Source organism: Bos indicus, chromosome 10 (assembly GCF_029378745.1).
Source record: "Bos indicus isolate NIAB-ARS_2022 breed Sahiwal x Tharparkar chromosome 10, NIAB-ARS_B.indTharparkar_mat_pri_1.0, whole genome shotgun sequence".
NCBI classification, from domain to species: Eukaryota; Metazoa; Chordata; class Mammalia; order Artiodactyla; family Bovidae; genus Bos; species Bos indicus.
In genome coordinates, this window is record NC_091769.1 from 82239592 (window position 1) to 82267104 (window position 27513).

The 27513-nt window shown below is 45.6% G+C and overlaps 1 protein-coding gene across 4 annotated transcripts in view; it reads right to left on the minus strand.

The window, feature by feature from the left end:
• MAP3K9 (mitogen-activated protein kinase kinase kinase 9) overlaps window positions 1-27513 on the minus strand; it is an 86713-nt gene that overhangs the window by 56821 nt on the left and 2379 nt on the right. For all 4 annotated transcript variants that reach the window (XM_070797786.1, XM_070797787.1, XM_070797785.1 and 1 more), the window contains exon 2: window positions 20319-20732. In XM_070797786.1, the coding sequence (XP_070653887.1) occupies window positions 20319-20732 (414 nt within the window). The remainder of the gene's footprint in view (window positions 1-20318; window positions 20733-27513) is intronic.

The following is a 27513-nucleotide window of genomic DNA, read 5'->3' on the forward strand; positions in this document are numbered from 1 at the left end:
AGCTTGAGGGTTGGGACGAAGGTCTCATGGGCAGGACACGTAACCCCCCTGCACCAGGTCTGACACCACTTCAGAAGCTGTGAGATTTGTTTTGGGTTGTACAAGCCAACCCTGCAAACTCAATACCACCGACCATCTCTCAGTCACAGCCCTCTAGATGGCACAGCTGGGCAAACCATCAGTAAGGTCAGTGGAGAGCTGGGGAGAGAACGTGAAATGTTCAAAAGAGTGAGGATAAGAAGTCATAAAGCAGAGACACCCCAGGCTCTTCAAGTTCACCATCACCCCTGGGCCATCACCCTCAAGACAAGTGAGACAGGTGCGGAGCGTAGCAGGTGGGACCAACATGGCTGTTCATTGGAGCCCAGAACAAAATGTGCTTGATCCAGGATCTCCACTTCAATGTACAGGATCCTCTCCCAGGGCCCTTCAGCCATGAGGCTGGAAGAACTATGAAACGCCTCTGCCTGACTCATCCAGCTGTCTGCCTGACTCTAGCTCCTGGGGCTTGGCCCAGGGCAAATATCATTAACCCTTTCACAGGCGAGTCCTCAGTTCCTGCCCCTACACATACCAAGCCACCATCCACATCTCTTTTTCCTTTTCTAAAATGTGTGCCCTACCCAGTGATTCACCTCCAGATCAGCAGAAGCATCCCCCAGAGAGCGGTAAGAAAGGCTGAGGTTCATACATCAGAAAGGCAAAGAATAAGCATCAATGCCGAAACTCTGCACCTGGGTCTCCCAACAGGGAAATGTAACTCATTGCTCATCCACCCCAGGAATGACAGTTCATCATGTTCAAAACGGGAGGGAAAGGTTATTTTAGGCAGGAAGATTCTCCTTGCTCATCACACTCCAGGGCTCAGAAAGACTCCTATCAGACCAGCCTGGTGCTATTAACAATGGTCAGGGTACCCGGGGTGGAATTCTGAAGCACAAGGAGCAGCCCCTCACCAGAGGGCAACGTGCCCCAACTGGTCAACTCTTGAGATCCTGGGCTCTGTCCACAGACCTCAGGGCCCCATCCTGGCTAACTGGAGCATCCAGCCTCCTCTCCAGGAAGGAGCCAACATGGATGGAAAGTGATTTGGTTAACTAGTCTCTAAAACACAACCTACACCCAGGATCACAATGAGAACTGAGAGAATATCCAGGCTGTTACTCCAAGAGATCAAGACTCATCCCCACTAAACATTCCTGTGTGAAAATCCACTGAGTTTGGCCAGTAAAAGTTACCAACTGCTTCGGTTATTGGAAAAAGTCAGCTGACACTTAGATAGGCAAAGGGAGAGGAACAGAATGGGATGAAGAGATGATCTTATCAAGAAACACAGGATGGCAGTTCGCTCATTCTCACATTTCTATGCCCATTCGTTCTGGCCACAAAGCTACACCTATAACCACTTTCATCATCATTACTGGGTTTATGTATTTATGGAGCACTTCCTACATGCCAGGCACTGTGCTGAGCATTTCACAAGCACTATCTCTTTTAAAAACCTCAAACATGGGCAGTGTTCTCATCTCTAGTTACAGATGAAGAAACTGTGGCTGAATCAAGTGAGGATCTAACTCAAAGTCACACAGCCAGGAAGTGGCAAAGCTGGATGAATGGCTTCAGCTGCCATGTGCTTGATGATCTGACTCTGCCCCATCTTATTTGAGCATCTCCTGCCGAATAACAGGCAAAGGAAGAAACTCCTCGGAAGAAGGTCACAAAATATACATCTGCTCTTGCAACTGTAAAGAAGGGTCAGGGCTTAGTCCATGGGAGAGCATCAGAAGGCCACTCTAAGGAGGGGGAATAATGTGATTCCAAGCCAGAGAGGGGAAAAAAACCTTGATGCCGCAAAGAAATAGGAAAGAGTCCCTTGTAGCTGGAGCTGAACCTTCATGAGGGGAAAAGGAAAAGATGGAGCTGGATCACTGGGCTGGGGCAGGACCGGAAGACACAGGCCACACGGAGGGGCGGGGTTCTATCCTGGAGTCACAGGCAGTTTTTAAGCAGGGAAGCGGTGTGAGCAGATTTGTGTTTTAGTCAAACAACCAAGGCTGCAGTGAGACAAATGGAACTGAAAAAGCAAGAGGCTGGCAGCAAGGACACAAGAAGTAACCTATTAACTGTTCAGGGAAGGTGATGAAGAATGAACTAGGTACTGGGGGTGGGGATGATGGGAGAAGAGACAGAGTCATTAATTACACTAAAGGGAGACAGAGTGGCCAGCCAGTCCTAGGAATATCCTCTGGCTTTGCATGACCCGCTTGCTCAGACAGGGAATCTGTATGTCATCAGTCTCATAGGAAGGTACCAGCATTCAGTGAGTACAGGGGGGCTTTTGGATGCCCCACTCCCCTACCTCTGTGCCAACATCTGCCCACCTATTCTTTCCTTCCAGTAGGGACTAAAGCTGCCCATCTCCTTCCAGCCTCTCCACAACCACCAAGGAACATGGTTTCTTTGCTTTCAGTTGTAACCACCAACTCACACCTTACTAACTGTCCCCGTCTGGACCACACGCCGCTCCACAGTCCAGACACGCTAAGACCAGAAGAGCTCCGTGCTGCACTGGCCTGGCACCGTGGGCCAGCCCCAGATGCCAGGGCCCTGCGCTTCACGGTGTCAGCCAAGGGTGTGCAACCGAGAGCTCAGCGAACGGCTAGGGCTAAGAATCAGGCCAGAGGGGATGGATTTGATAGACGAGCTTGCCTCAGCTGGCTAGGGTGTTGTCCTGGAGAGCCAGTCCTCAGTCAGGTACCTGGGCCTTAAGATAGCTAACGGGACTGTGACGCAGAGGCCTTGGTTCACACCCCAAGTGTGTCCAGGGTTCCAGGCCAGTCCCGACTGGCTGGTCATGTCGTGACGATGGGCCACGGGGAGCAAGCGAGAGTCACATATACACGTGTGGACCAGCACTTGAGAAGAAGCTCAAGGCACTAGGCTTCCTCGTAATGTGCCCACGTCTGTGCTTGCCACATGACTCAACAGCAAGAAGAGTGGCCTTCTGCTACCTTTGGGGGCTGGAAGATAGAAGAGAATGTGGTAGGGAATTACTCTGTTTAGAGACCGACAGTGGCTCCAGTAGGCACAATAATTCATCAGCCTGTTTCAAGCTATTTTTCAGTGACCCCTTGACTAGCCCGTTTTCCACAGAAGCTTCCCTTTCATCTCTTCTCTAGATGTCATACCTGCTTCTTACCTCCCTCATGCTGCTAAGGAAAAGTTTTCTTATAGCCAAGCTTCCTGTGATTAAAACAGAAAAACTGGTATCACCTCCCTGACCAGAGTCACCAGCACATGTTTGCTGGATACCTTGCTCTCAGCAACATCCTAAAATATGACTATTTAAAAAGTCAGATCTTTTGGGCACCTATAGCCCAAAAATCTCAGATCCACTTGGGCACCTATAGCCATTGCCATCTTGTACAAATTAAGCTCAGATAACACAGCTGGGACTCCAGTCCTGAGCTCTTCCAGACACAGATGGCAGCAGAAGGAGACAGAAAGCCAGAGACACAGCCCCTACACAGCCACTTTCCTTATTAAAGTCATCTCCAACACCCGCCTGCCCTGAATATCCCTACCACCCGGCTCAAAGTGACTGAGGACAATGGCCAGATCTCTGCCATGCCTAGGAAGCACCCAGCTGCAAACTAGATAAAAATAAAAATTAAAAAAAAGAGTCATCACGTCAGACTCTTGATGATTTTGTCAACAGTCACTCTTCTTTCTTGGCATGTGGGTGTGGGGGGCTGCTGCATGACTGGCTCCCTAAAATCTTGTATCCTCAGCTCTGCCATCAGAATTCCCAGGGCAGGCATGGCAGGTTGATTTTCAAAATGGCACAACACCTCCCATCTTAAATGCTTCCTCCAATGAGACCCGACACCCCTCCCCCTGAAAGATGTGTCTGTGGCCTGTCTGTGAACCTGGGTGGGCCTGAGACTCGCTTCCACTGCCAGGAAGCAGAGGAAGTGACACTGCGTGACTTTCAAGCCAGACCAGAGAGGATGACGCAGCTTGGTCCCTGGAGCACTTGTGCTTGAAGTCTTAAGCCACCATGTAAGAAGGCTGAGAGCCCTGAGATACCACGCTCCTGGAGGAGCAATACACCAGCAACCTCACCAGCCATCCTAGCCTTCCAGTCCTCCAGCCCAGACACCAGATACGGACATGAACAAGTCTTCCAGATGATTCCTGCCTTCATCTGCAGCCTCACCCCGAGCCTTCAAATCTTCCCAGCAGAGGCTCCAGACACCGAGAGGCAGAACAAGCCATTCCCACTGAGCCCTCCTTTCCTGACCCCAAATCTCCATGAGTATAATGAAATGGCTCTTGTTTGAAGGGTGATGTGTTCTGAGGCAACAGTCATAGAAGCAGCTGGTGACATACTTGTGAGTCTATTCTCAGATCTACTGCCACCAGAGAAGCAGCTGCTCTTGGAAACAGAATTTTAAGAAAAAGAAAAGTTCCCTTTTATTGAGCATTTACTTTGCGCCAGGCACTGTGCTAAGAGCTAATGTATAATTTCACTTAATGCTCATTCTGGTGCTGTGAGTTAAAACTAGGATTATCCCCATTTGACAGAAGTAGAAATGGGCCAGAGGCTGAGGACCTTGCCCAAAGCCAGGTCTGCCTGACTCGGAGCCCCTAACGCTGCTCTTTGGCCATGCAGAGACAGAAGCTGTTTCTATAGGGAAGACTCAGTTCCTTACCTGGCTTTCCTGTTCAGTAGGCCAGGTCTGGGAATTCCCCGAAGAAGCCAGGTAACGGGGGCATGGCATCGACAAACACTTGGCCTTATCTGAGCAGGGGCTGGCTCCCTTCCCTATAAAGCCACTGCTGTGGCCTACCACCCTTTTGGGCTCCCCAGGTGGTGCTAGTGGTAAAGAACCTGCCTACCAGTGCAGGAGATATAAGAGACGCACCAGTTTGATCTCTGGGTCAGGAAGATCCCCTGGAGGAAGGCATGGCAACCCACTCCAGTATTCTTGCCTAGAGAATCCCATGGACAGAGGAGCCTGGCAGGCTACAGACCATAGGATTGCAAAGAGTTGGACATGACTGAAGTGACCTAGTGTGTGCGCACACACACATCCCACCCTTTTATTGATTCTCCCTGAATCCCACTCCTTCTTTAAGGTCTATCCATCAAGGCCTTCCAGAGAATTCTCCATACCCCTGCCCGTCTCATATATACCTGGCACACTATTCCATACGGCTTCATACTGTGCTGGTTGTTGGGGGGTGTTTACACAGCATGGCTCTGAGGATGGGAAGAAGGAGGAAAAGACATCTATGTAGGCATATGATAAAACAACTGACCCATCATATTGCCTACGGCATCGTTATAATAGCAGACACAGCCGTCTCACACAAGGACCTGTTGGACTGAGAATCGTCACCCAGGCTCAACGCAAACACTCCAGGCTTTGCAACTTGCACTTCACCCGAGGCATCAAGGGGAGAAAGGATTTGAGGCTGGAGGAGGAAACAGCAGGGCACACCATAGAGACCCATCACATCACCTTGCGAGGGAGGGAGCCCCAGCCACAAAGGCTCAAAACAGTGGGGGCTGCCATTTTGAACCACAAGTCCTTAACTGTCCTAGAAAGCTAAGAGACACAGATTAAAGCTTCCTGTGAATCATTCCTCAACCTCTCTGCCTAAGTAGGGAGGGACCAACCTCCAGACCTCCTCAGGTCAGACTAGCTTTGTTCTGACTCACCGTCTTCCTGTCGGTGCCACGGATGCTCTTGCCAATACCTTCCTTCCACCTCCATGCCCACTGGGATGGGTGAGACAAGGCGTGTTGCCTTCACCTTTCCAGCCTACCTACAAAGAATACTGTACTTCCTCTGGGATGGAGTTGAAGATCTTACTATGGCAGTAAAACTCAAGACTACACAGATTCTCAAGGTGGCACAGTTCAGTTTCCAGGAGAAGGCCTGCCTGTTCCTTCCTTCCTTGATACCTGGGAAGCTGGGCATATTGGGCACAGCCAGAAACTGCTTGGGAATAAGCTCCACTGCCTTATGTGTTGTTATTAAAGAACTTCTTCCTTTTTCCTGAGCAGGGACACTCTTACTCTTCCTGGAAGGTTGTTATCGGTAAACTTCCCATTCCCAGTCACTTCTCCTATATACTACATATCAAATCAAGCACCAAAAAGCTTATGATGGGCCTAAAACTGGCCAGATTCATGGTCCATCCAACCTAGAGCCACGCAAATAAGGCCAGACTCACATGTTAGAATGTGAGCAAAGATGTGTTCAATGGCCAGAGGAGGATCCTAAAGTAATTCCAAATTAGGTGGACTTGACTTATTTTCTTAGGCAGAGGGCTCATGTCCACTGCAACACTTCTTTAATCCATTTTTTTCCTCCCACTCATTGTCTTTACACAAAGCAGCCCACAAATTTCCTGCTTAAAATTCCATTTTATAAAATGTTTTTGTTGGGCTGAATGTGCAGGATTCTAGTCCTTGTCCCCTTGCCTGTCCTCCCATCACAAAAGCGCAAAAGTACAAGTAGCAACAGAGTCAAAATTCTGTCTGTGAGGCAGGAGAAGGGGACAATTGGGAAGCTTCACTTAAAAGAGATCTGTGCACGCGTGCTCAGTCTGACTCTTTATGATCCCATGGACTGTAGCCCTCCAGGATCCTCTGTCCATGAAACTTTTCAGGCAAGAATACTGGAATGTGCTGCCATTTCCTCCTCCAGGGGATCTTCCCAAGCCAGGGATCGAACTCGCATCTCCAGCATCTCCTGCATTGGCAGGTGGATTCTTTACCTATAAGAGTTTGGGTGCTATTCCCTCAGTGATCAGTCCTAATCAGGGCAGTAAGGAATGAATGGTGAAAAGTCTACAGCAAATCCCCTACATACAAACCTTCAAGGCACAAACTTTCAAAGATACGAACATGTATCTGGTTCCAGCAAGGAATCAGAACCTGTGTCATCAGCATCAGCTGTGAGTGAAATTGCAGCTTGCCCTCCGTATCCTACAGCTGAGGATTCTTCAGCTCTGCTATCTTCCACCTCCTTCCCCACCTGCAGTCAGTAACTCTTCTTGCCTGTGTGCCTGATGCCAGACCCTGTATTCTAGCTGTTGTACTTTTCAAGGTACTGTACTATAAGATTAAAATCATTGTTTTTTGTGCTTGTCTTTTATATACTATTTGTATGAAAAGTATTATAAACCTATTACAGTACAGTACTATATAGCCGATTGTGTTAGTTGGGTAACTAGGCTAACTTTATTGGACTTAAAACTGGCCTTATGAATGTGCTCTTAGAAGGGAACTCATTCATATATAGGGGATTTACTGTGACTTCTTTTTCACAGCATTAATCTAAGAATATAAGCGGGCACCACAAAGCATGCCTAGCAAGCTGTCTTCCACAGGGCATGGAATCGCCATACTGGTGCAACACAGTCCATCTGGTTACACACTCAGCTGCAAAAGCAGTGCCCCAGGAAGGCCTGCTTACCTCCCAGATGACACGGAGCTAAGAGTTGTGACATCTGAACAACCACGAAGGGCTGTGCCATTAATAAATGTGTCCAGACACTTTCTAAATGTTTACATTACTCTTCTGGTTAGAAATTTTTAAATTCCATAAACAAGCATCTGTGAACTTATCTGGAAATCTAGCAGACATGTCCCTTGTTTAACCAAACACAAAACCATAACATAAACACAAGCAAAACCAAGATAAAACCAATAGAGCAGAAACTTCCAGAGGCGCCAGAGGCCCCTGAGCTGGAACAGTGCAGGATCACCCCCCTGCAGCTCCAGATGTGGGGACGATCAGCCCCACAAGCCACGGGATTCGAGTTCAGGCACCATCATTCTCTAGTTCTGTTCTTGGGCAAGGTGTTAAGCCTCTCTCAACCTCAGTTTCCTCTACCGTTAAATGGGGGTGATCACCACCTCTGCCTGGAGTACCTTAGATACTGTTCCAAATCAACCCCTATGATGGCACCAAATACAAAATATGATTATTCTTCATCCTAACTCTAAGAATACAGGGGGTGGGGAAAGTAAAGGGACATGTATTGCTTCACCATGAATAACAAGCTAAGGGAACAAAATCAGATAGTGCCACAGCACATTAATCATCTTAAATCACCCTAGAGAAGCTTTTCCTGGGAAAACGTAAGTTGATTTTCCATTACCATCCATGGGACTTGATGGAGTATCCTTCCATGTCACCAGCTGCTATGCACTTGGGACAGACAAGTAATTTAATCCAAATAATTAGGAAGGGTAGGTCTCCTATGGCATTGTGGGTAGGGAGGGGAGAAGATTTGCCAATGGTAGTGAGATTACTGATCCACCCCTGGGCCTCCTATATCTAAATTCAGGTAGCCAGGAGTTCACTACTTAAGATATAAAAATGTTTTTCAATCTGATTAAAAAATGGGCCAGGATAGAAATTTTTCCTAAGAAGATACACAGACGGCCAACAGGCACACGAAAAGCTGTCCAACATCACTAATCATCAGGAAAACGCAAATTAAAACCACAGTGAGGGTTACCTTTTGTGTACCTGACCTTGCACACGTTAGAGTGGCTACTACCAAAAAAAAAAAAGAAACAAGTGTTGGTGAGGGTGTGGGGGATGGGGAATCCTTGTGCACTGTTGGTGGGAATGTAAACTGGTGCGGCCACTATAGAGAACAGTATGAGGTTCCTCAAGGAAACTTTAAATATAGAAGGACCTTATGATCCAGCAATCCCACTTCTGGGTATATATCCGAAGGAGATGAGATCACTATCCAGAAGAGATATCTCCACTTACATGTTCACTGTAGCATTATTCACAATTAGCAAGTTACATAAAAAACTAAGTGTCTGTCTTTGGATGAACGGGTAAAGACGAAGTGTATATATATTATGGAATATTCTTCAGCTATAAAAAAAAGAAACCCTGCCATTTGTGACAACATGGATGCACCTTGAGGGTATTACACTAAGTGAAAAAAGTCAAAGACACATACTGTATGATCTCACTGACCTGTGGAATCTTAAAAAAAGTCAGAGTCATAGAAACAGAACAGAATGGTGGTTCCCAGGGGCTGAGAGGTGGGAGAAACGAGATGCCAGTCAAAGAGTACAAACTTCCAGTTATAAGATAAATAAGTTCTGGGGATCTAATGTACAGCATGGAGACTATAGTTAACAACACTGGATTATATGCTTGAAAGCTGCTAGGAGAATAAATCTTAAATGTTCTCACCACACAAAAACACAGTAATTATGTGAGGTGATGGATGCATTAACTACTCCTACTGTGGTGATCATTTCACAATATTTATGCGTATCAGGTAATCATGTTGTACACCTTAAATGTACACAATGCTATATGTCAATCATATCTCAGCCATACTGGTGGGGGGGGGAAGAAACAAAGATTTTTTTACTGTTTTTTTCCTCCTGAAAATTAAACCACCTAGAAAACCAGTGAATACTGTTATCCTTCTACATAATACAGAGAAGAAAATGACCAAGTTCCTGTTGGCAAGCAGGAAAGACAGACTTCACTCCGACCTCCAGGTCCTGTAAGTTAGTCATCGCTGATTCCCTGGTTGGTGTCAAGAGCCTCAAGCCACCACTGCCCACCACACCACAGGCAGAGTAACTGGCCATTGTCAGGGTTTGGGAGTGGCTGAGAGAAAGAACACAGTCACGAGATTCAGTAACCCAGCACGCCACTCAACTTCTCCAGGTCACAAAAGAAGGTTCCTTTAAGCTCTAACCTTACCAATAGTCACAAGAGAAAATTAGGGTCACTGGAAACTGAAGACTATCTCTGTTTCACTCAGCCATGGCCCTTTGCCCTTCCTCTTGGATTCTGAAGCTTAACAGAAGGCAGGAACAAATAAATATAATAAATGTCCAGATAGTCTGTGAACTATGACTATAATGGTAGGAGAAGATGAGGTCTATTGAGCAAATCATATACAACCATTAAAACAGCCAGATTTGCACAGTGGAATCTGGGATAACTTTTTTTTCCCAATCATCATCCTTCTTCCTGTTACACTGCTGTATCAGGCACACCAGGTTGGAAACAAGTCACTAGGATTTGCAGGGGAAGATCTTACCTTCAAGATCCATCACTACCTCGCCCTTGTGCCAGGTTTGGGGTGCCCCAACTCTGCTCCCAGGGATGGGCAGACAGACGGAGCCTTCAGAGGTAGGCAATTCCAGAGGCAGACATTAGGCGTCTGACTTTCCAAGCAACTTCAAGGAACCCTTTCCATAGGGCCCCAAGCTCCCAAAAAGTTTATGGAAGCCAAGGCTGGACAACCATAAAGGCAGCTCACTCAGTAAAGGAGTTTGAGTCCATCCGGAAAGGAAGTAGGAACAGAAAAGGCAAGATTTCACAGCAAAATTGGAACTGCTGCCAAACATCTGGACTGCCATATGTAAGTCCTATGTTAGGCAGGGTAGGGGAGCAGGGGAGACAGGAGCAGGGAAGATGGAAGAAGGAAAAACAACAACACTTCTGCTGTCAAGAATCCTAGTGGGCAGGGTATAAATTAGGAGATTGGGATTAACATATACACACTATATATAAAACAAACAACCAACATGGACCTACATACATATTGGTTCTCCAGTGGTTAGGACTCTGAGCTTTCACTGCTGAGGAACTAAGATCCCACGGCACATGGTGTGCCCCCCACCCCAAAAAAACTTACTGAAAAAAAAATCTATAGTGCAATTGGAGAAAATATAAATAAAATGCTGAAAATACAACTATAAGACAAATCATACCCAAAAGTACAAGATCACTAATTGTGGATGTAAATACCAAGGGAATATAGCTGCTGGAATTACAATAGATGTATGCGCCACTTACTGTGTGTTGGGCACTGCTAAGAGCTACACCTACACGATTTTATTTAATCCTCACTTCTACCCAGTAAAATGAGGGAAGTGGGATTACAATTATTCCCATTTTACATTTGCAGAAACCAAGAGAGTACATCCTTTTCCGAAGGTCCCAGCTAGCATCAGAGCGAGGATTCAAAACCAGTGTCACCCAGAGCTCACGTGGGCTCATTTGAAGTGGAAAAGGGGGTTCATCTCTCAAGTGTGGGCTCTAAAGGAGGAGAGCTTGAGTGTTTTCTGGAGAAGGTATCTGGGGGCAAGGGGATTCATGCACGGGAAAAGGCACAAGGCTGGAATTTGTGATGATCAAAACCACAAACATTTCTTGAGGAACTTTTAAGTGCTGGGCACAACCAGATTTGGAAATAAAGCTGTAATACCAAGAAGGAAAAGAGGAAATCATACTCCATTCTCCTTCCAAAAGAAGACAATAACACTTAAAATAAAATCTCTTTCACCCACTCTGAATATTCCAGGGTCTCAAAAGAAACCATGCCACAAAAATGCTACATTGATTTGGGTAAGTCGGGACGGGGATGCAAGAAAGGGCATTCCCTTTGACCTTGGCAGCAGACGAAAGAGCAAGAGAAATATATTGCCTTCCTCCTGGGGCAAAAGCATTTTAATTGTCAGCTGAGAGGCCAGCAGAGCCATAAAACTGGCCAGCTGTCCCATTCAATCAGGCCAAAGGCCATAACAAGACAAGGCAGTGTTCTCAGGGGGCCAAGTGCTCGGAGTTAAGGCTGGGTCCAGATATAGCAAGAGGCCCGCACACAGTAGGAAGGAGCGGCTGGGGATCGATGCCTTCCGTGGCTTCAGCTGGAACAAATCTGCCCGTTTTGGTGGAGAAGGAAATGGCAACCCACTCCAGTACTCTTGCCTGGAAAATCCCATGGACAGAGGAGCCCGGTAGGCTACAGTCCATGGACTCACAAAGAGTCGGACACGACTGAGTGACTTCACTTTCTTTTTCGTGAGAGGGATAAAACTACCCCTGGCTGACTTGGCAGAAAGCAGGGCTTTCTGGCTGCCTAAATCCCCATACTACTTTAAAAAGGGAAACCCAACTAGAGCCTGTGTATACCTAAAATAACAAGAGATAGAAAGAGCGGGGAAAGGGGCAGCCCTTCACTGAATGTGGTTCTGGGTGATACCTTCACGGTAAGTTTCTTCGGTCGTGTCCAACTCACTGCAACCCCATGGACTGTAGCCCGCCAGGTTCCTCTGTCCATGGAATTCTCCAGGCAGGAATACTGGAGTGGGTTGCCATGCCCTCCTCCAGGGGATCTTCCTGACCCAGAGATCAAACTGGTGCGTTCCTTATGTCTTTTGCATTGGCAGGCGGGTTCTTTACCACTAGCACCACCTGGGGAGCCCAGGTGATACTTGGCGCACATCATTTCAGGCCGTCTTAAAACCGCGCTGCTCTCTTTTGTCGTGTCCACGTGTTACAGATGAGAATCCTGGAGCTCCAAGAGACACACCCAATGTCAGGGGCACAAGAAGTAGCCTAAATCCGAGTCTCTCTGACTCCCAAGCAGTGTTCCTTCCGTGAGACCACATGGCTCCCAGTGTCAAGCTTAAGGGGGAAATGCTTACTTCTCAAAATCTTTGAGTTTCCCACAGAGAGCAAAACTCCTGGGAAAGTTAGGAAAGAAGGCGAAGTATGATCCACAGCCTTAACACTTCTCATTTCTGTGTCTCACGGCCACTTTTCGTGTGCTGCACAAGCAGTCTCCCTCACTTCTGTTGGTGCTGGGCACAGAGGCACAAGATTAAAAGTGCCTAAGTGGACTGGAGGGCTTCCCTCATGGCTCAGTGGTACAGAATGCCCCTGCTAATGCAGGAGACATGGGTTTGATCTCTGGGTGGGGAAGATCCCCTGGAGAAAGAAATGACAACCCAATCCAGTATCCTTGCCTGGGAAACCCCTTGGACAGAGGAGCCTGGCAGGCTACAGTCCATGGAGGTCGCAAAGAGTCAGACACAACTTCGTGATTAAACAACAAGTGGTCTGGAGCCCTGCCTGAAAAAGCCTTGTGTTGTTGATTCAGAGGACCGAGTGGGAAACCAGCCGCAGAGCTCTGACAGGCCAGGACGCCCCCTCACTCAGCTCCAAGGACAGAGGTGGCCTGTGATGAGCTGCGTCCTGCTTCCAGGAGGAAGGCTGCCCTTGGTATATTCTAGGTCCCTGGCATGATTCATGTGGCCGGAGCATCTTGTCTCAGCAAGGCCATCTGTCACGCTCCGAGCAGCAAAGGGGGAAGGGAGAACCTGTGGGCTCCAGTCAGCTGTTTCCCCACTGAACCGCTTGGTGAAGACTCCCCATCGGGAGCTCTGGCCCCCGCAATGAGCCCAGGAAGCAGGGAGCCTGGGCGCCCTGTAGCGTGACACAGATTTAGACAGAACGCGGGGTCATCATCCACCCCCGACACACACACATTCACACTGGATCGTGTAATGTCAGCCCCGGGAGGGAGGGATCTCAGAGACCATCTCATCCAAACCTCTCATTTCACAGGTGAGGAATCTGAGGCCCAGAGAGATGATGAGATGTGCCTGGGACCACCCAGCCCGTCTGCCCAGGGGGCACCGGGTCAGTGCTCCTTCCACTGCCCCATCCTCTTCTTACCCAGACGCCCAACTAAGAAGCTCTCCTTTCGCCATAACCTGCTCTGAGCCTCAGATGAGTATAAGCTGTAACCCTCTTCTCCCAAAATTAGTATGAGCTGTAACCCTCTTCCTTCCAAACCTACACACATTCTGCATAGATCCTTCCTTAATAAGAGGAGCAAGGGTGGTTGAGCAGGAAGCTGATGGGGGTCCTGACAGGGACTTCTAGGTAAAGAGATGGGTGACCTGGGAAGAAGCTCTCTTTTCCTTTTGCCTCAACCAGACCACTGTCTCCACTCTGTGTCCCAGTTTCCCATCCATAAGTGATCCCGAGCTACCTCCTGGGAATGGGGGAAAGCACCAAGTCAGGAATGGAAAACTGTCCAAGAGCCACGGCGGGGAAGAAGACACAGACAGACTCCTGTCTCCTCCGAGATCCCAAAGCACAAACCTTGACCCTGAGCAATGACAGTCCCACAGGCCACCTGCAGAAAGGGGAGATGGCTACTTAGCTGTTACCAGGTTTGGGGTGGGGGGTGTGGGGAAGAGAAGACAGAACAATTTCCCTGACTTTCAAGGTAACCAAGGCTCGAATCAGAGGAAACAGAAATAGCAGGGAAGGGACAGAAGAATGGTGTGGAAATTCACAATTTCCATCCTTTATCCAAATCCTTTCCTGCCCTGAACCCAACCCTTACCATGGTGTTCTCCCTAAGCTCAGGGCTCAGTCATAGTCCAGGGACACCTACAAAGATCGTCCATACAACACAATCCTCTGACCACGCCAGCACAGGCTCTGCAGGTACCTACATGCTCTCCAGGGCCTGGCTTCTCCCTGCACCTGAGTAAGTTACAGAGCAGAACCCAGGGTTGCCAGAGGAAAAACAGGTGGGCAGCCTCCCCCAGCAAGCTGGGCAGAATGAGGGCAAATGTTCCACGAAGAGGGCAGCACCCTTTGAGAATCCTAAGAAGGGGACCCGAGCCCCTCCAACCTCAGGAAAGGGCTGAGGCGAGAGAATCCATGGGGAGTGTTCAGGCACCATCACCTCCTGGGGGCCCGTGCTTGCACTGGGCTGGTTTTAGGTCCTTCTCTGTGACCCCACAGGGAACTCCTTGAGGGCAGGGCTGTGTCAATTATAGCCCCAACACCAAGTGCTCAAAATGACACACCAACGAGAGCCATCTCTGCACAGGAGATGGTCGTGTTCAGGTGAAAGCGGGAAAGCAAAGCTTCCAGGCAAAGTTGAAGAACTGAGAGGTGCACATGGCTTGCAGCTCAGACCTCCCAGCCTCGCCCGCTGAGTCCCACTCACCAGGATGTTTCTTTGCTTCATTTCTGCTTTATTTACTTATGTATTTATTTTGACTTGCAGAATGTGTCTCTGTACCCACAGAAAATGGAATCCATCCACTGAACACAATACTTTAGGACATGCCTCGTATACCTGCTGGGTAACCTTAGAAAGAGCCTCCTGCTTAGCACTGACTCCAGAGACGGGCTAGCAGGAAGTGGCCAGGTGTGACTTGAGTACAGGAAAATGAGTGGGGTTTGGCCAGGCAGAGAGATGAGGTGAGGGTACCTCTGAAAGCAAGCTTCATCCCACAGCAACAGTAAGTGTGATGAGGGCCCCATGGGTGGGAAGTAATACACAGCCGGTTCCAAGGGAAAGACGAAACTGGCCTGGCTAAAGGGGAAACACCTGCAGAGGAAGAAGAGGGAGATAGGACAGCAAAGACCCGTGAGAAGTTGACATCTGAAAAGAGGAAGGCTAGCTGAGTTCAAGCTGACATTTGAAAAGGCGTGGCTAGTCCCGAACCAAATCCAGTTCATCGCTCACCTCTGCTCTTTCAGCTGTGAAATTAACAATGAGTTCTCATGAGTTAATGACATGTGGACACTAAGACCCAGTAAACACAGTAACATTACTCCTAATTATATAAAACAAAAGCACTACACGAAGTAAGTAGTGGAGCAGTGAGACACCCCAGCTAACCCTGAGCAGAGTGCAGGGAATGGTGCAGCCATGAGGAGTCAGACCTGGTCTCCAGACCAGCAGCGAGAGCCCAGAGAAACAGCTGCCTGTTTTGAGTCTCTGCTTCCTATTTGTAAAATAAAGACATGCACAGTCTTCACTCTGCAGGGTTGCTGTGAAAATTAGATGGGAACCCACATAAAATGCTTAGATAGGGCCTGACCAAAAGAGAACACTCAATAAGCAGTAGTTGCTTGTTGTTATTATTATTTAGAAGTTTGGTGATGATGATGATTATATACGGGTTTGGTTTAGTTAATATACTATATCTAAATACTGTAGATGTTGTTGCTGTTTAATTGCTAAGTTGTGTCCAACTCTCTTGCGACCCCATGGACTGTAGCCAGCCAGGCTCTTCTGTCCATGGGATTTCCCAGGCAAGAATATTGGAGTGGGGTTACCATTTCCTTCTCCAGGGAATCTTTCTGGCCCATGGATCAAACCCGTGTCTCCTGCTTGGCAGGCAGATTCTTTACACTGAGCCACCTGGGAAGCCAAAATAGTATAGTGGAAAACTGTAAAACCTTTAAATATCTTGTGGTAGAAGAATATTTATTTAATAAGAAAGTGGTCACAATATAGCAAGTTGGCAGTGGGGAGAGAAAGCAGGCTACAAGCAATGTACTTATTAGGATTTCCTGTGTAAGATTTGGGGCTTCCCAGGTTGCTCTAGCAGTAAAGAACCCACCTGCCAATGAAAGAGACATGGATCAATGTAAGAGACATGGGTTTGATCCTTGGGTCAGGAAGGTCTCCTGAAGGAGGGCATGGCAACCCACTCCAGTATTCTTGCCTGGAGAATCCCAAGCACAGAGGAGCCTGGCAGGCTACAGTCCACAGGATCACAGTCACACACAACTGAAGTGACTTAGCACACACACACAGTTAAGATTTAGGGGTGAAAAGAAATATGCAAAAATGCCAAAAAAAAAAAAAAAGGAAAAACACACACTGCGTTTAGCTCTATGTTCTTCCATGTTTTTTAATGGGAGGAAAGACGTTAATAACAAAAGTAATACCACTACCTTCACTTTGAGCAAGGCTTTTCATTTTCCATCACCTCATTTTTATACTAATTTTATTTTTAATAGCCCCTATTAAACTGTTATTTTGCCAAATGCCCTTAAGCCAAAACCCTGAACTCCACTTACCTACCCCCAAAAGGACAATCTTTCCACTAAAAGACCATCTTTCACTAACGTCTTTGCTAACAATCAAGTGGCTGGCTTTCCCCAGTGTGAGGAGCAGAGACACATAAATCCACTTTTATAGCCAGGACTTCAATGAGTAGTTTCAAGAAGAGATGTTGAAGTTAATGATGCACTGCAGTAGAGTAGTAGAAACCGCCCCTTAAATCAGGAGTCTGAGCCACACGTCCCAGCACCTGGCTAACCCTGCTTTATTGGCTGTATAATGGTAAATATCTAATCAATATCTAAGATAACACTTCTTCCCAATGCATGTTCCCAGACTTCATGGTAAGACTGCCAGCTGTTTCCCCACCATCCATGTTCTCTCTCTTCCTTGGTAACAGACCCTGATTATTGGCCAGGATCCATGCCAACCCAGAATAAAACCCTCCACTGCCCAGTGGCCCCTGTGCTAGCCATGCCTACGGGACTCCATTCTAGCCACTGAATACAGGCAGATGTGTTGTGCTGGATTTCTAGGAAGCTAAAGGGAGACGACTCAGCCACAGGAGCAGCTTCCTCTGTGCTTCTGCTTTTCCTGCTCCTTCAGGCCTGTGACTCAGACCAAATAATTGGCGTTTCAGAAGTCATCTTGGATCCTAAGGCAACCCTGAGATGCAGTAAAGAGAGGTGGAGATGCTTTAAACACCCCTGGCCTTCCTTTCAAACATGAATGTATACCTTGTTTTAGCCACTGTTACTTTGTTTTGTTTTTTCAAGTTATGGGCATTAAACCAAAACTTACTTCAGATGATACACGAACAACCTAAGATGTTCTATGCTACACATATGTCGTAAATAGCACATGACTTTTTTAAACGGATAATCAGGATATATTATCAGCCTGATAATCAGCCTTTTAATATATCACTTTTTTACTGAACTTTTTGTAACAGTTAGATTTTATCACCAGCTACTTTGTTTTTTCCACAAGACAGCCCCCATGTGTACCTTACTCTTTTCTCTGGGGGTTCAAAGTCAACTAACACATATAATTCACAGAATTCTGCCCTCATATGACTATGAACAAAATGCGACTCTCTGGAGCTCCTAATAAAAGCCAAGAGGAACAGGCCAGTATCCCCAAATCTGCAAAACTCAAAGAAGTTACAACTCAAACTGGAGGCAAAGAAGTGACGTAACATTTCTAAAATGATTTTCAAGTCGTGTATACACGGCAATGGAATAAGAACAACAGTGTCATCAGGGCTCATGTTGGATAAATTCAATCACAGACAAACAGCCACCCAAGGAGCTACCCCCAACTCACATGTGAGATTTACAGCAAGCATCAACATCAGCACCAACCAGCAACCCAGTGGACTATGAACATTTCAGGGCATCAGCGGTCTTGCTGGGTGAGGTCCTTTAAAATAGTATGCCCTGCCACCATACACTGTACCTGAAGGTCCCCCTCGGGAATCCTAAGACCCACATCAGGACAAAGGACCAGGCTTTTGTCTCCAAGGAGACAGAATGACACTCAGGTCCCCTGCACCTCCTTAGCAAGTTAGCTTTCCCTTCATAAGAGTTTAGACTTCCAAGCATAAATCAGAAAATGTAAAACCTTGTATCTGCAGCTTGAAATTATACCCAGATGTAAAACTTCATAGAGGAAATCATTAACTTTTACAATCACCCTGGCCCAAGTTTGTAAATGGGCTCAATTATGTAAGATGAGTACACAATGCCTAGCTCACCCAGCATGATAAGGATATAAGAATGCATTTTTTAACAATTCAGCTTCTATATCCCATTTTCTACCAACACATGAGCTTATTCTCACTCCATCATCCAAAGCAATCTCTAGGTAGAAAAAAAAATTTTTTTTTCTTAAAAAGGAAGTCAGCAGAAGTTTTAACTTATTTTATACATTTAAAGGGCTTTCCTGGTGGCTCAGATGGTAAAGAATCCATCTGCAATGTGGGAGACCTGGGTTCAATCCCTGGGTTGAAGAAGAACCCCTGGAGGAGGGCATGGCAACCCACTCCAGGATTCTTGCCTGGAGAATCCCCATGGCCAGAGGAGCCTATAGTCCATGGGGTTGCAAGGAGTCGGACCGACTAAGCGCACACACACACACATTTAAAGAACAGAATTGTGCAGGAAGGATGAGAATAATCATATAGTAAAGAGAGAGAATAATGGCAGAAGGAAAAGAAAAACCAGATTTATTTCATGGAACTGAAATCCTTCACATGCATTATATCCAAAATACATATCTAATGCTCCATACTCACCAGGAGGAAATTTGCTCTTATTAAAGGGGAAGAGGATGCATGTAGATGAGGTAAGGGTAACAAATGCTATTTTAAAGTAAGTTGGAAAGTATATTTCTGTATATATGGGCCATATATGCTTTGTAAATGTCTGGGAAAATATGCCAAATGCAATATATACACTTCCAGAAGGAAAACATTATGGGTGATCCTTCTTTTTGTTTATCTACACTTCCTAATTTTTAGAACAAAAGCACTTACTACCTATGTTATTTAAAATGTATTTTTTAAAGTTAACAGATTCACAATAGCATCAAGACAAAAATAAGCCACATGTGGAACAACCAGGAGGAAAACAAGGTCTAAAGGATTTCTGGGCTCAAAGCTGAAGGACACAGAGCGTGAAATTTCTGGGACCCCAAACTCCTAACGCCCTCCTCTCTGGACAGGCTGCTCAAAGTGACTTTAGGCATATACCACTTAGCAAATTGTATCCTCTCTACCATGCACTTTAGGCCAGGGAAAGTCCAAATTACCACACAAAAGAAGCATACTCCCAAGGCCTGCTGATTCAGCTAAGGAAAGAGACTGAAGTTTATACCAACCCACCATTTAATTATGTCTAACACTTGCTTTACAATCTGGTTTATGGGTTCTAGATGTTTAATAAACAGTTACTTCTCAGTTCCCTGCTATTAAACACTATGTAGTTATGACTATTAATTAATACCACCTTGAGGCTCTCAGGAGAGCTGTAGGTCTACCAGTGAGGTCGTGTTCCCCAAGCTGACACGGTTACCTGAACGGGCCTCATGGCTTCAACGACACGCCTCCTCTCTCTTATACCCCTTCTCTGGTGGGAACTCAGGTTGGATAGTTCAGACAGAAATGCAAACAGATGGTATTGGTTTGCTTTATCTATTGTTTCACGGAGGAGGAAAACTCCTTTTGTGTTCAGAAGCACCCACCCTTCCCTCAAAATGGAAAAACGCATCTAAGTGTTTTGTTTGAACAGCACATCACAGAGTCACACACTGCCAAACATGCCTGCTAATTGGGTTTTTTCTTTTTTTTGGTATTTTTCTTCTCTTTTTTTTGGTAATTTTTTTTTTCCTTTTTCTTTCTCTTTTTGGCTGTGCCATGTGGCATACAAGATCTTGGTTCCCCAACCATGCCCTCTACAGTGGAAGCACGGAGCCCTAACCACTGAACTGCCAGAGAATTCCCGAAGGATGGACTGGCTTTAAGCAGGGCATTTCACTGCCCACTAAGATTCCTGAGACATCCACTTCAACCCAAGCTATGACCGGGTCTGAAAGTGATCTCAAGCCCTCCAGCCCCACCTCTCTGTACTCACTGTTGCTGGATTTAAGGTCACGGTGGATGATGGGGACAATCGCCTCATCATGTAAGTAGTTCATCCCTCTGGCAATCTGCACGGCCCAGTTCACCAGGATGTCTGGGGGAATCCTTTTCCCAGATAACACTCTATTCAAAGGCCCTCCACGAGCAAACTCCATGACCAAGCAGAGGTTGGGTTCCTTCAGACACACCCCCCGAAGGGCAATGATGTTGGGGTGCTTCAGCATGGCAAAGAGCTTGGCCTCCTGGCGGACGTTCTCTATGGTCTGGCTGATGTCCTCGTCGGGATCATGGCGAGCTGCTTTCACAGCGACCTCATCCCCTATCCAGAAAGCACGATAGACCTTCCCAAAGCCCCCGATGCCGATAATCTCTTCCAAGGTCAGCTCCGCAAAATCAATCTCTAACACTGAGAAAGAACAGGAGAAAAGGAGCAAGTCAAAAACATTTGAAAAACACCATTTAATCACCCATTTACCTAGCTGGGTAAACCCAACAAGCTGTCTGTTCACTTGGCTTTTCAGTCTCCCCGCAATAAACTCCCCAAGGACAGGAAAAGCGGGTAACATTTTTTTCTGTGGCCAGCGCGTTATCTTTAGTGACTGGCACATAGTAGGTATTCAATAAGTATTCACGAAATAACTTCTACTTGGAACTTCATGAAGAATACTGTACCGAGAGCAACCATTTTAACTAAAAGAAAAACTGGGGGAGATCAGTCCTTGTGTGGCTTGTTCACATTTTACTGTGTATATACCAGGTAGCAAGAAGCATGTAGTACAGTGCCAAGGCAGACAGACAACAGCCAAAGTGTGGTGTAAAAGAGCTTCGGTGGTGGTATGATCTGAAGATGAGGGAAATCACTCACTCCCACCACAGGACAGGGGTTAAGAAGGTGGGTGGGAAAAGGATTCTCAAGGAAGGAAACATCTGAAACGGGCCCAAAGAATGAGAGGAAGGGCTATCATCAGGAAATGAAGACCAAGGTGGAGAAGACAGTCCCGGCAGATGGAAGGTCATGAGCCAGAACACAGGGCACGAAGCACTTATTCACAGCAGACGTGAGGTGGAGACAACCTAGACGTCCACTGACAGATGAGTGGATAAAGAAGACGTGATGCACACACACAATTGAATGTTACTCGGCCATAAGAAAGAATGAAATCGTGCCATTTGCAACAACATGGGCGGACCTAGAGATTATCATAGAAAGGGAAGAAGTCAGACAGAGAAAGACAAACACCGTATAATATCACGTGTACGTGGAATCTAAATTATGAAACAAATGAACTTATCTATGAAACAGTAACAGACTCACAGACACAGCAGACTTGGGGCTGCCAAGAGGGTGAGTGTATTGAAGAGGGACAGAGTGGGAGTCTGGGGTTAGCAGATGCAAACTAGTATATATAGAACGGATAAACAACAAGGTCCTGCTGTTCCTACAAGGGAACTGCATTCAGCATCTTGTGATAAACCATAATGGAAAAGAATATAAGGAAGAAAGTAAGTATATGCATAACTGGATCACTTCGCTATACAGCAGAAATTAACACAGCATTGTAAATCAACTCTACTTCAATAAAGAGAAAAGGCGGGGGCGGGGGGAAGGGAAAGAACATGTGCATGAAGGTATATAGCCTATCAGGAATTTCAGGAGTCCAGGGCAGCTGGATTATATGCATTAGGGTAGATGAGGCTCAAAGTCTTGCTGGGGTCAGACTTGTGACTTAGAAAGAAAACCAACTCTGGCAGCTATGTGGAACGTAATAGCAAAAAGGACCACTAAGGAGACCGTTGCAGTAATCCAGGTACATAAGCACGAGTCAAATCTCAGGAGCCGTGAAGGCTGGAGATCAGGGAAAAAAATCAGGAGATCTTCAAAACTTGGTTTTACCAGGACCTGGTGATTAAAGTGTGCAAGAAAGAGGAGTCTCCAAGGCAACATCTTACCCCCACCACAGTTCCAGCCCTGAGGTTCCCAGTGACACCCCCACCCTCTCATTTCCCATCCCAAATCCAGAGTTTGAATCTACCATACTTGACTGTATCTTTAGCTGTTTGGAAAAACTTCCATGGATAGAGAATAATAACCACAAGTGATTATGAATCTTGAGTTAGATATGGTGTTGCTGTACAAGTGAAGTGCTATTTCATGTTTCTCTCATGAAAACCCTATTCTCTGTCTTCTCAGTCTCTTCCCTTGTCTTCACCTAGCTGACCCAGCTGGTCTCAAGTCTCAGCTTAACTATAATCTCCTAGAGGAACTTTTCCTAACCCCTCTACTAAACGAGGCCAGGCCTCCATCAAGCACTCCCATAGCAGTCTCTATTGGCAAGACTCAACAAAGTTATAATTACTTGTTCAATGCCTATTTTCCTACTAGACTGCAAGATGCATGAGGGCTGATCCTCTCTGCCTGACACACCACTGTCCTTTACGTGCTGATTCAGCTGGAGACCAATAGAGAGTAAAGCAAAATGGGGAGAATCTACTTCAGTATGAAAGAAATCAAACTCAGATCTGGGGAAAAGCTGGAACTGGACCTCCTGAAACAAATACAGAGAATAGTCACACTGCTACAAAAGAAAAAACTGAACACAAAGATCACATATTTCTGAACTCTTGGCAAGACCGAAAGAGGAGATGCCCACTGCAGACTGTTCTTTTCTATTCTCAGCCAGCTCCACAATGTCTCTATTCTCCATTCAGATGCTGGTGGTGTTCAGAACTAGGTTCCTGCTCAGTTATAGCATTTCCATCCTATCTAGGGCTAATGTTCATTTATATTTTGTAATTTACCTGGCAGTCTGCACAAAGAAAACTCTTAGGAAGTTAGTCGGACTGCCTTTAAGTATACAAAATACGTGGCCCATTTGCACCCTCAAAGTTCCAATTGTTCAGGATTATCACCTCAGTGACCAACACAACATTGTAAAGCAATTTTCCTCCAATTAAAAAATAAATTTAAAAGTTTTATGAGAACAAAAGTAAATAAATGACAGCAACAACAAAAGATCATCACCTTATCTAGTACCCCTCTTGAAAAATAAATGGTGTGTCCTGCAGACTAATAATCTACATCCATTCTACAATCCTCCAGTATACCTTTCAGTACTACAGAAGCTGGAAAGTTTAAAAACTATATTTCCCAGACTTCTTGACAGAGTGCTGGTTCAGCCAATGAGATGCGTAAGATTCAGAAGGCAGAAGTGATATGGAGACCATCTCCTTGCTGCTTCTCCTGGTAAGCATGGCTGTGGAGAAGTGGGTTTTCTATAATATCAAATCAGTGTCCAATTATTAGGCTTCCCAAGTGGCGCTAGTAGTAAAGAATCTTTCTGCCAATGCAGGAGATTAAGAGATGTGGGTTCAATCCCTGGGCCAGGAAGATGCCCTGGAGAAGGAAAAGGCACCCTACTCCAGTATTCTTGCCAGGAGAATCCCATGGACAGAGGAGCCTGGTGGGTTATAGTTCATGGGGGTAGCTTACTAGTTTTGCAGATGTGGAAGGAATGTTGCAAAGCCAAGTAGTCACCTAATCTCCAGACAGCAACTACAACAGGGTATTGGAGAAGTCAACTTCAATGGTAACTCCTGATTCTGTACCTTCTCAGAGAAGCAGCTTGTCTGGTGGGCCAGGTCTGCAATGGACTGTGAGTTGGTCCCATAGTTCTAGCCAAGAGCCTCTTCCTTCTCCCTGCCCTTCCAACAAATCTACAAGCACCCAATTTCTTCTACTAAATTGTTTTCTGTTTAAAGTAGCTTGAGTGTTTTTAGGTCCTAATACGAATCTTGACTGATTACTAATTCTTATCTTATCTATTACATGAACAAGAAAAAATATGCCTACATCAAAAAGAGATTAGAACCTTCCTGGAGAAAAATGTAAGTTATGTTAGGAATCCCTTAAGGGGTCATGGAGGGAGCACTCATATTTTTTCCTACCAGATTTTTTTTCATGGATGAAAAGGTAGGTGCCTGTTTAATAAATGCATATTTACATATCTTATTCCTCAGATATCTGAATTCTCCTTAAGGAAATTAAGTGCTGTATTTTCTTGTGTATCCACCCTCTTCTTTCCTCTGGTCTGAAGCATAGTTGTGAACACACAGGAGGTGTTAAATATTTATTTAAACACTTATCATCGTTATTTAGTCACTAAGTCACGTTCAACTCTTTTCAACCCCATGGACTATAGCCCACCAGGTTCCTCTGTCCAAGGGATTTCCCAGGCAAGAATACTGGAGTGGGTTGCCATTTCCTTCTCCAGAGGATCTTCCCAACCCAGGGAATGAACCCATGGATCCTGCATTGGCAGGCAGATTCTTCACCACTAAGACACAAGGGAAGCCTCTTATTTAAACATCAGTTCAGTTCAGTTCAGTCACTCTGTCATGTCCGACTCTTTGCGACCCCCTGAATCGCAGCACACCAGGCCTTCCTGTCCATCACCAACTCCCGGAGTTCACTCAAACTCACATCCATCGAGTCAGTGATGCCATCCAGCCATCTCATCCTCTGTTGACCCCTTCTCCTCCTGCCCCCAATCCCTCCCAGCATCAGAGTCTTTTCCAATGAGTCAACTCTTTGCATGAGGTGGCCGAAGTACTGGAGTTTCAGCTTTAGCATCATTCCCTCCAAAGACATCCCAGGGCTGATCTCCTTCAAAATGAACTGGTTGGATCTCCGTGCAGTCCAAGGGACTCTCAAGAGTCTTCTCCAACACCACAGTTCAAAAGCATCAATTCTTTGATGCTCAGCCTTCTTCACAGTCCAACTCTCACATCCATACATGACCACTGGAAAAACCATAGCCTTGACTAGACGGACCTATGTTAGCAAAGTAATGTGTCTGCTTTTGAATATGCTATCTAGGTTGGTCATAACTTTTCTTCCAAGGAGTAAGCTTCTTTTAATTTCATGGCTGCAGTCACCATCTGCAGTGATTTTGGAGCCCAAAAAAATAAAGTCTGACACTGTTTCCACTGTTTCCCCATCTATTTCCCATGAAGGGATGGGACCAGATGCCATGATCTTCGTTTTCTGAATGTTGAGCTTTAAGCCAACTTTTTCACTCTCCTCTTTCACTTTCATCAAGAGGCTTTTGAGTTCCTCTTCACTTTCTGCCATAAGGGTGGTGTCATCTGCATATTTGAGGTTATTGATATTTCTCCCGGCAATCTTGATTCCAGCTTGTGCTTCTTCCAGCCCAGCGTTTCTCATGATGTACTCTGCATATAAGTTAAATAAGCAAGGTGACAATATACAGCCTTGACGTACTCCTTTTCCTATTTGGAACATGAGGACTTAAAAGATGTGATTCTGAACGAGGGTGCTGAAAGGACAGCTCCTCTGATGGCATTCCACAGAAGACAGAAAACCTCTGTGGGGAAGGCAAAGCCATGATCTCTCTCTCTCTCTCTCTCTCTCTGTGTAGAACATAAACTCTCATGTTCTTGCTATTTAGTCAAGGAAATATTTTGACCAGCCTTCAAGAAAAGCATAGAAGAGAACTTACAAGCAGACAGAAGACAGAATAGTGGGGGATGTGGGGAGGGTCCTCTCCTTTCTCTTCCCTGTTAGGAAGTCCTTGTGGATCGAAACTAGACTATCACTGCAGCTGAGAACATGTGGGACTCCTTCCCTTCCCTGCTCCTATCAAGACCTGGTTTTAAGTAAGAATCAGGTCAAGTCTCATGCAGCACATATTTCGGTTTCTGTGGAAGAATATTTCCAGGAATATCAGGAAAAAATCCTTATTTCTTTCAGTCTTGGAGTCTCTCAAATGTATCCTTAGAAACTAAACATATAGGCACATTCTGATGAGTTTGGGGTAAGTGAATAGTACACACATCACTCATTTAAAAATCTTAAGTACATCTGAAAATATACCCTTATATTTCTGGTGAGTACAAGAAAAAGAAATGTAAATCAATCATATCCTTAATTTATGCCCTGCTTGGAAACAAAAACAACTCTCCTGTAAGAGAAACTTTTTCTCAATACCTACGGTGATAGATCTCCAAAGATGATATAACTGTACATTTTCCATCTTTCACTAAAATAAAGAAGATGAGCATGCTCCTGGTTTATTTATATTTGTCAGCCCCACGGAGAGCTAAATTCTAATACCTACATTGGAGAAGATAAAAGCACTCTATGAGTGTTGGATGATTTATAATATCCTTCCTATATGTTTTCCTTGTCACAAGATTTAGCAATTTCCTCCTCTTCTGTTTTGATTAAAGTCTGCAACAAAAGTTTCACTCTGAAAAGCAGCATTTGAAACTAAAACTGAACATTATTCATGGCAACCCACTCCAGTATTCTTGCCTGGAGAATTTCATGCATAGAGAGGAGCCTGGCTGACTTGAGTCCATGGGGTCGCAAAGAGTCAGACACTACAGAGTCACTAACACTTTTGTGTCTTCTATTCACAATCTAATAGCAAAATTCATGCCCCAAAGAGGAAGTTCAAAAAACTAACTGGGAAAAAGTTGTCAAAGGCTCAATTTCATTCAAAGTCTTTGGAGACAAGACTTTGTCTTTTTTCGTCAATCACCTTTATTTTCTGAGTGACAGTAACTGAACCGATGGACACAGCATACTGACCAGAAACACTTGATTAGATCAGCAACTTCTTTTAGCAAAGCACTGCACTGAAATTATATATTTACATCACCAGTTTCCCTCATGTGTGACTTTTAAGTACCTCCTCACTTCCTCATTTCTTTATCCCCTGGTATTTAACACAGTATCTCTCTTTCGCTGGGCACTCTTATTGGGTTTTGATTAGAACTAAATTTTCTGAATTATCAAGAATTAAGCCCAGTCAAGATCAGAACTCCCAGTGTGGCTAAATAACTTAACATAGACCTTCAAATGCAATGTTGTTCAAGTCAATTATTTCAGTAAGTACAAGATGCTTCCTAATTTCTCATCATCTGAGTTTTAGATATAGGAATATATTCTATCCAAGGTAACTTTTGTTACCGTAAAGGTGAAGTCCTGGGCACCCAACGGAGAAGGAGCTTCTAACATGGTGCAGTGTGGACCTATCTGGCTTTCTGTGCATGGGTTCTTCCAGCCTCGGTCAGGTTCACTCCTGACTGCTTTGACAGCGGGAGCACTAAAGCTACTAAAGAAACTCAGTTCCTGCTCAGGAACCTCACAGAGCTCTTCTACT